The 9,707-nt window shown below is 57.1% G+C and overlaps 1 protein-coding gene across 1 annotated transcript; it reads left to right on the forward strand.

Annotated features, from left to right (window-relative positions):
• The first annotated feature begins 4,729 nt into the window (after nt 1–4,729).
• Nucleotides 4,730–6,954, forward strand: LAMTOR5 (late endosomal/lysosomal adaptor, MAPK and MTOR activator 5). Its single transcript, XM_063418440.1, has 4 exons — nt 4,730–4,825; nt 4,970–5,031; nt 5,771–5,888; nt 6,637–6,954. Exons 1-4 carry the CDS (start codon nt 4,791–4,793, stop codon nt 6,695–6,697), a joined length of 276 nt encoding a protein of 91 aa, XP_063274510.1. The 5' UTR covers nt 4,730–4,790; the 3' UTR covers nt 6,698–6,954.
• Nucleotides 6,955–9,707: the final 2,753 nt, after the last annotated feature.

The following is a 9,707-nucleotide window of genomic DNA, read 5'->3' on the forward strand; positions in this document are numbered from 1 at the left end:
AAGAGAAGAGAAGAGAGAGAAAGAGAAGAGAAGAGAAGAGAAGAGAAGAGAAGAGAAGGAGAAGAGAAGAGAAGAGAAGAGAAGAGAAGAGAAGAGAAGAGAAGAGAAGAGAAGAGAAGAGAAGAGAAGAGAAGAGAAGAGAAGAGAAGAGAAGAGAAGAGAGAGAAGAGAAGAGAAGAGAAGAGAAGAGGAAGAGAAGAGAAGAGAAGAGAAGAGAAGAGAAGAGAGAGAAGAGAAGAGAGAAGAGAAGAGAAGAGAAGAGAAGAGAAGAGAAGAAGAGAAGAGAAGAGAAGAGAAGAGAAGAGAAGAGAAGAGAAGAGAAGAGTTTGGAAACCATCCATGCAATTATTTTAGGTGCAGAATATTCAGACCTTGGTGCATCACCAGGATGTGGCACGTGTGGGTTTGTGACACCTCAGCTGTGTCCTGGTCAGAGCCCAGCCATGCCCTGCTCCCATCCCATCCCATCCCATCCCATCCCATCCCATCCCATCCCATCCCATCCCATCCCATCCCATCCCATCCCATCCCATCCCATCCCATCCCATCCCATCCCATCCCATCCCATCCCATCCCATCCCATCCCATCCCATCCCATCCCATCCCATCCCAGTCTCACTCTCATCCCAGTCCTGCTCCCATCCCATCCCAGTCCTGCTCTCATCCCAGTCCCGTTCCCATCCCAGTCCCGCTCCCATCCCAGTCCCGCTCCCATCCCAATCCCGTTCCCATCCCAGTCCCGTTCCCATCCCAGTCCCAGTCCCAGTCCCAGTCCCGGTCCCAGTCCCAGTCCCAGTCCCAGTCCTGGGTCCCAGTCCCGGTCCCAGTCCCAGTCCCAGTCCCAGTCCTGGTCCCAGTCCCAGTCCCAGTCCCAGTCCCAGTCCCAGTCCCAGTCCCAGTCCCAGTCCCAGTCCCGCTCCCATCCCATCCCACCCCAGTCCCGCTCCCACCTCAGCCAGTCCCGCCCCATCCCGGCCGTGTCCCCGCCGCTCTCCGGCTCCCGCCGCGGGTTCACCTTGGAGCCGAACATCAATCGGCGCCGGTTCTCCCCCGGGCCCCGAGGGGCGCCTGGCTCCGCTCGGGGCGATCAAACAGCCCCGCGCTCCCGGCACAGCCCGTGTTGACTTTCCCCGTCCCTGCTTTGCCGCCTGGGCCTCCCCCCGCGGGGGCTTTGCCCCTCTAGGGAGAAGTTAAAAGGATATTTCCCGGCTTTGGCCCCCCTAAATGCCCTTCTAAAGCAGCTCAGGAGTGGGGGTTTGCTAAACTGCAAGGAAAACCCTGCAGGGATGCAGGAAAGGGGAGCTTCTCCATCACCTTCGTTGTGGAGTGCTCCAATTCTCAATCTGAAATCAAGCACAGCCTGCTCCTAAAATGGGGGTGGCCCTCGATTTAATCGAGGGATTTCCCATTAAATCGCCACCTCCCACAGTGGAAAGCCACAGGGAGATTGGTAATTCCCACTCCTGGGGCCTGGGGAGTCTCTCCAGAACGGGAAGTGAGGGTGTGAGAAGCTGCTGAGACATTTTGTTTCTTTTTGTTGTGGTGGGGTCTGCTGGGAGAAAATAATTTGCAATATTTTCCACCAGGAGATGTCCAAAAATTAAGCAAAACCACCAAATTTATTGCCCTTTCTGCCCATTTCCAAGCTTGTGGAAGGCCAGAGGCAGCTAATAAAACAAGGCAGCTTAATAAAAGAAACCCAAACCATAAAATTATATATTTTTGGACAGTTTTATGAATTATTGTGGGGGTTTTCCTGAATTTTGCCCTCTCTCTATTGCCATGAAATCCCTTCCTCGGGGATTTTGGGCAATCCACGGTGTTCCCAGTGCCAGGGGTGGGTACCACAAACTCACCTGCCTGAGGGTGCAGCATCCCCATCCAGAGCAGGATTTGCTCTCACAAATACCAAAAAATCCTGATTTTGGTTAAAAAAAACCCCAAACCCTATATCAATTCAACCTGCTCTTCCCAGAGTTTTATTTTCTTTATTTTATTTAGATTAATGATGTTTTTGATGGGGAGAAGCAAGCACAGGGAAGTTTTTGTGGTGCCTCAAATATCAAATCCCCACGACTTCAGAGGTGATGGGAACACAGCGCCTGCCACAGCCACAACCCGGGAGGTTTTACAAAGAGAAATTGGTGATTAAAGCATCAAAACGCCCCAAAATCCCCCAAACCCCACTGGCTGCACTGCCCCAGCTCCACAGGTTTTCCAGGAGCAGCTCTGCAAACACCCCAAATTTAGCTTTTTGATTATGTCCTGCTTCAGCCTGAAAAGAAACCAAACTTTTTTTTTTTTTTTTTTTTTTTGGGGGGGGGGGTTTGGGGTTTTTGTTTTGTTTTTCTGTAAATGCTGATGATTTTTAAATTTCTTCTCTTTATTTCTCTTTCTTTACCATGGCTGGGGGCTGCTGCAGGCAGCAGGAGAGAAGTTCAGTGACACACAAGTTTTTCACAAGAGCAGAACTACAAACACACGTCCAAGATCACTTTCAGCACATTTCATCACCTCTGATATCCCCTCCTCCTCTCGAAGGGAACCTCCACAGCCTCACACGGTCCTGAACCTCAGCTGCTGAGCCTGGAAAATGTTTTCCTACATCCCAAAGAGCCACATCTGGCACAACACAGCTCCAGCCTCTTCCAAACATATCGCAATGCTCGGGAAAAGCCGTTCCTTAATTCCCCACAGCTATTTGATACTGATTTGATTTAATTCTGGGCTGGATTAGGTCATCCATGAGCAGCTGGAAGAGCTGCTCCAGGGCAGAAACACAGGGAAAAGGCACGAGTGGAAGGTCTCACAGTGGGATTCCTCATCACAGAGCTGATTCATCCACTGGGAGCTGCAGGGGAGCTGAAGGAGCTCCGAGGATGTGGAAGGGCTGCCCAGGATTTGGGATGGTTTGGGCAGAAGCTGAAGTTTTGGGTGTTGAGTAAAATGCTCCAACTCCTCACAAAATGCTTGCATCATGAATTGAAGCTCCTTTGGCTTTTCCCACTGAGGAATAAACACCTCGATTTTTGGGGGGCTGATTTTGGGGCCATTCCCGGTGCACAGGGACAAATCAGGGACAAATCAGGGACAAACCAGGGACCTGGAGCAGCCCTGTCTGGGAAACACAGTCTGAGGTGTTTGGCATTGAAATCTGGGCTTGATCCAGCTTTTGTGGTGGTTTTGGGGTTTTTTGTTTTGTTTTGGGGAGGTTTGTTTGGTTGGGTTTTGGTGGTTTTGTTTGTTTGGTTGTGGGTTTTTGTTTTTTGGGGATTTTTTTTTTTGTTTGGTTGGGAGTTTTTTGGGGGGTTGTTTGTTTGGGGGTTTTTTTGGGTTCTTTGTTGGGTTTTTTGGGCGGGTTTTTTTTTGTTGTTGTTTTTGTTTTTTGGTTTTTGGTTTTAGGTTTTTTTGAGAGAATCAATCTGCTAAATTATCAACTGAACTAGTTAAAAGTAGCCCCAGCACGCCCCACCCCCAGCCCAGGTTTTGCTGTGGAGCTGCATCACTGAAGTCTCCCCCACCCGGGCTCGAATTAATTAATCAAAAACCTCTCCCTGCAGAAGCCCCGCAGCCGGCAATGGCTCGGGAGAGGTTTAATTCGGGAGTTTTCCTTGCCGAGGGGCTGACAGGACAGAGAGGATGCAGCCCCCGTCTCCAGAGCGGGTGTTTGTATTTGTATTTTATTTGTATTTTATTTGTATTTTATTTGTATTTGTGTCCTGTGTTGCCTCCTAGAACTGGGGGAAAAACCCCACAAATAAAGGCAGTTTCGGTCCAGACCCCTCCCGCGGGCTGGGATGCAGCAGGAAACCCCTGGAGGTTCGGGACTGGGGGCTCTTGGTGCTCCCAGCTTGACCAAAGAGAAAGAAAAGTCAAATAAAAAATATTTAAAAATCAAAATCCTGCTGCACTTCGCTCCCCCCGTCAATAACATTTTAATTTCCCGAGCTGACAAGCCAAGACCCCTGGCCAGGGAAGGGCTCAGGGTGCCGCGAGCTCCCTATAAATCAATAAATCACTGCTGCTCCATAAATCCCCTCCACCGCGGGACTTTGGGGGGGTCCTCCACGGAAAACAGCTCTGAGGTCACCTTTAACACCTCTGTGCCCCACGGGAGTCCCCACCCCGGTGGTGTCCTGGTGTCCCTGCATCCCAGAGCTGCATCCCAAAGCTGCATCCCAAAGCTGCATCCCAAAGCTGCATCCCAGAGCTGCATCCCAAAGCTGCATCCCAAAGCTGCATCCCGGTGTCCCTGCATCCCAAAGCTGCATCCCAGAGCTGCATCCCAAAGCTGCATCCCAGAGCTGCATCCCAGAGCTGCATCCCAAAGCTGCATCCCGGTGCAGCTGCGGGAGGATGCTCTGCCCGGGGAGGGGGCGCAGGAGCGCCGTTAAAGAGGCGCTTGAATTTCTTTCGGCTCCGCAAACCGTGGGCGGTGCTGCGGGGAGGAACAGAGCACAACTGAGCCACGCTCGGGAGGATAAAATCGAGAAAATGCGGGAAAAAAACCCAATATCGCAACAGTGCCGCGTGCTCTGCGGGAAAACACACCTAGGAAGGGCTGATTTGGGAGAGCGGGTTTGCTGGGGGTCCCCCAGACCCTGGCACGGTGCCGGGTGAGGGGTCCCGGAGAGGGCCCGGGAGGGTCTCGGCACCCGCGGATTTTGGGGCGTCCCCGGGGCACCACCAAGGAGCGGAGCGCGCTCCGAGCACTTTTGGCCCTGCGGAGCCGCCGTCGCGGGGGTCACGTGGGTGGCGCCGCTGCCCGGGGCGGGGCGGAAGTGGCGGCGATGGAGGGGACGCTGGAGCAGCACCTGGAGGAGACGTGCGGACACCGGGGGGGACTGAGGGACACGGGGGGACTGAGGGACACGGAGGGACAGGGGGGGACACGGCGGCAGGGTGAGGGGGGTGAGGGGAGCCGGGCCTAGCCGCGGTCCCGGCCGTGACCGCCGCTGTCTCCCCGCAGCATGAAGAGCCCGGCCGTGGTGGGCGTGCTGTGCACCGACTCGCAGGGGCTCAACCTGGGCTGTGAGTGAGCGAGCGCCGCCGGGGGAGGGCACCGGGGCCTGGCCGGGCCCTCCGTGGGCTCCCGGGGATGGGGCACCAGGGGCTGCCGGCACTGCCCGGGCCCTCCGAGGCCTCCCGGGGCGGGGGGCACCGGGCGCTGCCCATCGCCTGTGAGGGCTTCTGAGGGAGGGGGCACCGCGTTAGGGGACACCCAGCCCTGCCCGGGCCCTCCGAGGGCTCCCAGCGGTGGGGGACACCTGGAACTGCCCCACGGGGATCCCTGGGCTGGGGATGCCCCAGGCCCTGTCCCTTTTAAGGCTCCTGGTTTGGGGCTGTCCCAGTCCTGTCCCTTTTAAGGCTCCTGGTTTGGGGCTGTCCCAGTCCTGTCCCTTTTAAGGCTCCTGGTTTGGGGCTGTCCCTTTTAAGGCTCCCCGGGATGGGGGCCGCAGGCCCGGCCCTGCCAGGCCCCTCCCCTGTTGGGGTTCCCAGCCCTGTCAGGGCCACTCTGGGGACCCTGGGCCCGGCCCTGCTGTCCTGCCCCACCCCCGGGTGTCCCCACCTGCCTGTGCCTCGGAGGACACTGTAACCAGCTTTTCCTGACGCTTGAATTCAGGATTTCTGGTGGATGGGGAGGAACCATTTGGGGAGGGAAACGTGCCAGGGCAGGGCCAGCCCCCCTCGCCCCGGGGGAGGCAGCCGGGGCTGTCCCAGAGCACTGCCCTGGCACAGGGGGCTCCATCCCTCGCCCCCCACCCTGCAGGCAGAGGGACCCTGTCGGATGAGCACGCTGGCATCATCTCAGTGCTGGCCCAGCAGGCGGCCAAGCTCACCTCCGACCCCACCGACACGCCCGTGGTGTGCCTGGAGTCCGACAACGGGTGAGCCCCAGCTGCTGCTGCTGCTGCTGCTGCTGCTGCTGCTGCTGCTGCTGCTGCTGCTGCTGCTGCCCCCGGCTGTGCCTTCCCCCACCCCGGCTGTGCCTTCCCCCGGCCCCGGGAGCCTCCCAGGGCAGATCCCTGGAGCAGCTCCTCCCCTGGGGGGGAGGCACTGCCATAGGCAGAGTCATTGCATTGATGGGATGGAAGAGGCAGGAGATGTAAAAGCAGTGGGAAACCTTTTGGGGGTGGTGGTTGCTGCCCCTTGGGAGCTCTTCCACCATTGGGATCCCTGTGGATAACAAAGGGTGAGGGGTCCCCATGGGTAACAAAGGCTGGGGGATCCCTTTTTGGGATTCCTGTGGATAATGAAGGTTGGGATCCCTGTGGATAACAAAGGGTGAGGGGTCTATGTGGATAATGAAGGCTGAGGGTCCCTATGGATAAGGAAGGCTGGAATCCCTGTGGATAACAAAGGCTGGGGGGTCCCTGTGGATAAGGAAGGTTGGGGGGATCCCTGTGGATAATGGAGGCTTGGTGGGTTCCTGTTTATAACAAAGCCTGTCAGTCAGTCAGTGTCACTGTCAGTGTCACTGTCACTGTCAGTCAGTGAGGCAGCAGGGACGTCTCCATTGCTGCTCAAGGAGATAGAGCAGGTCTGGGATGGGGTCTGTGGCTGCTCAGGGATCCCCCTGCCCACTCCCCACCCCCACCAGCTGCTCCTGTCCCAGCTCCCCTCTCCTTGTTGCAGGAACATCATGATCCAGAAGCACGACAGCATCACCGTGGCGGTGCACAAGCTGCTGTCCTGAGCCCTGGAGCCAGCTCTGCCCCAGCGCCTGCTCCCTGCACTGCCACCCTCCCTCTGGAGCTCCACACCCGGATGAAGGCTCTCCCTCCCCCCTCACAGCTCCTGGGCAGCCCCCCAGGCCTCCAGCTCACGTTTTAGCCCTTGTGCTGCTGGGGGTGAGCCATGGGCACGGCCCCAGGGCCTGTTACAAGCAGATCCTCCCTGCTGTACATGGGGGGCTTCATTTGTTGGAGAAATCAATAAATGACCTGTAAAAAACCTTCTTTCCTTCTCTTTGCTCCAGCTGGGAGAGCTGGGCCTGGTGCTTCCTTTCCAAAGCCAGGTGAGGTCATTTCTCCACTCCCTTCATCAGCATTTCTCTGGAGAAGGTCTGGAATTCGTGGAGGCTCCTCCAAGAGAAAAGGCACAAACGCTTTCCAAGGAATTCCTCCTAGGAAACATTCCACCTCCTCAGGTTAAACATTCCCTGGGAGTTACTTGCTCACTGTGCCCTGGTTTGAAGTTCAAGCCTGCCCTGCTGGCCCTGCCAGGGCCCTGAGGGCTGGAAGGGGGTCCTGGCAGCGTCCTCACAGATCCAGGCCCCTCTCCCTGCTGCAGACTTGAAACTGCAGGGAAACAACCCCGCAAAAAACTGGGAGGCTGCTACACCCCAGTGGTTCCTGTGTACTGGGGAGGGAAAAGGAGCTGGGCTGCAGCTGCAGCAAGGGAAATTTCACATCAGAGCATGAGGTAAAACTTGGGCTGAGTCAGGGTGAAATGACACTGGCACTGCTCTGACTTTACTCCTTGGAGCAGCTCTGCTGGGCAGTGTAGCTCACACAGGAGTAGCCCCTGCCCTGCCAGGCTCCATACTCCCTTCCAGCTCCGTGTTCATCGGGAGTAAAGCCCTAATTTTGTCATATCCAAGCTCTGGTGGCCCTGGGGAGTCCTCCCCTCTCCCTCTATCCCTCCAGGCTGGGAGGAGCTGGGGTTTCCCACAGCTCTGAGTGCAGCTGCTGCTGGCCCTCTGCCCCCTCCTTCAGGCCCTTAGACCACACTCACTACAAATCTCATCCTGCTTAAATAAAGCTCAGTGGACACACTAAAACTCCTGCAGGGAAAACTCCCCCACAGGCTGCCACAGACCCTGAGCTCCACCAGAACGATGCAGCTTCTGCCTTCTGTGCCAAGGGAGAGCAGGAGCATCCCTGTCCCTGCTGATCCCAGTTTGCTCTGACCTCAGGGATGGCTGGGGTGACAAGAGAGCAGGGCGGGCAGCACAGGGTTGTGTTTGCAGCACAGGGCCATGTTTGCAGCACAGGGCTGTGTTTGCAGCACAGGGCTGTGTTTGCAGCACAGGGCTGTGTTTGCAGCACAGGGCTGTGTTTGCAGCACAGGGCCGTGTTTGCAGCACAGGGCCGTGTTTGCAGCACAGGGCAGTGTTTAGAGCACAGGGCCGTGTTTGCAGCACAGGGCCGTGTTTGCAGCACAGGGCTGTGTTTGCAGCACAGGGCCGTGTTTGCAGCACAGGGCTGTGTTTGCAGCACAGGGCTGTGTTTGCAGCACAGGGCTGTGTTTGCAGCACAGGGCCGTGTTTAGAGCACAGGGCCGTGTTTGCAGCACAGGGCCGTGTTTGCAGCACGGGGCTGTGTTTGCAGCACAGGGCCGTGTTTAGAGCACAGGGCTGTGTTTGCAGCACGGGGCTGTGTTTGCAGCACAGGGCTGTGTTTGCAGCACAGGGCTGTGTTTGCAGCACAGGGCTGTGTTTGCAGCACAGGGCTGTGTTTGCAGCACAGGGCTGTGTTTAGAGCACAGGGCTGTGTTTAGAGCACAGGGCCGTGTTTAGAGCACAGGGCCGTGTTTAGAGCACAGGGCCGTGTTTGCAGCACAGGGTCGTGTTTAGAGCACAGGGTTGTGTTTGCAGCACAGGGCTGTGTTTAGAGCACAGGGCCGTGTTTGCAGCACAGGGCTGTGTTTAGAGCACAGGGCTGTGTTTAGAGCACAGGGCCGTGTTTGCAGCACAGGGCCGTGTTTGCAGCACAGGGCTGTGTTTAGAGCACAGGGCCGTGTTGCAGCACAGGGCTGTGTTGCAGCACAGGGCTGTGTTTAGAGCACAGGGCTGTGTTTAGAGCACAGGGCTGTGTTTGCAGCACAGGGTTGTGTTTGCAGCACAGGGCTGTGTTTGCAGCACAGGGTCGTGTTTAGAGCACAGGGCTGTGTTTAGAGCACAGGGCCGTGTTGCAGCACAGGGCTGTGTTTAGAGCACAGGGCTGTGTTTAGAGCACAGGGCTGTGTTTGCAGCACAGGGTTGTGTTTGCAGCACAGGGCTGTGTTTGCAGCACAGGGTCGTGTTTAGAGCACAGGGCTGTGTTTAGAGCACAGGGCCGTGTTGCAGCACAGGGCTGTGTTTAGAGCACAGGGCTGTGTTTAGAGCACAGGGCCGTGTTTGCAGCACAGGGCTGTGTTTAGAGCACAGGGCCGTGTTTGCAGCACAGGGCTGTGTTTAGAGCACAGGGCCGTGTTTGCAGCACAGGGCCGTGTTGCAGCACAGGGCTGTGTTTGCAGCACGGGGCTGTGTTTGTGTTTGCAGCACAGGGCCGTGTTTAGAGCACAGGGCTGTGTTTAGAGCACAGGGCTGTGTTTAGAGCACAGGGTTGTGTTTACCCCGCAGTTTGGGCTGGTTCACTATGGATGCAGGGAGCCAGCGCCAGTCCCGCTCCCATCCCGGGGCTGCAGCGGCGCGGGGGCTCTGTCCGGCTGGAAAACACCAACTTTTCCATTCCCTCCCCGCTCAGTGGTGCCGTTTCCCGGGCTGAGAGCCGTGCGGGACGGGCAGGGACAGGGCTCTGCTCCTCTGCAGCCGCCAGCAGCAGCCCCAGGCTGGCTCCACTCGGCCGCTGCCACCCCGGCCCTGCTCTGGTGAAACCCGCAGGGCTCCTGGAGCTAGAACTTGGCAGGCTCCCCCTCCTTTCCCTCCCAGCAGGATTTCCAAACGCCCCGGGTTTCCTGTTCCCAGCTGGGGAAGGGGAGGG

The sequence above is a fragment of the Prinia subflava genome, chromosome 23, assembly GCF_021018805.1.
Source record: "Prinia subflava isolate CZ2003 ecotype Zambia chromosome 23, Cam_Psub_1.2, whole genome shotgun sequence".
Lineage (NCBI taxonomy): Eukaryota > Metazoa > Chordata > Aves > Passeriformes > Cisticolidae > Prinia > Prinia subflava.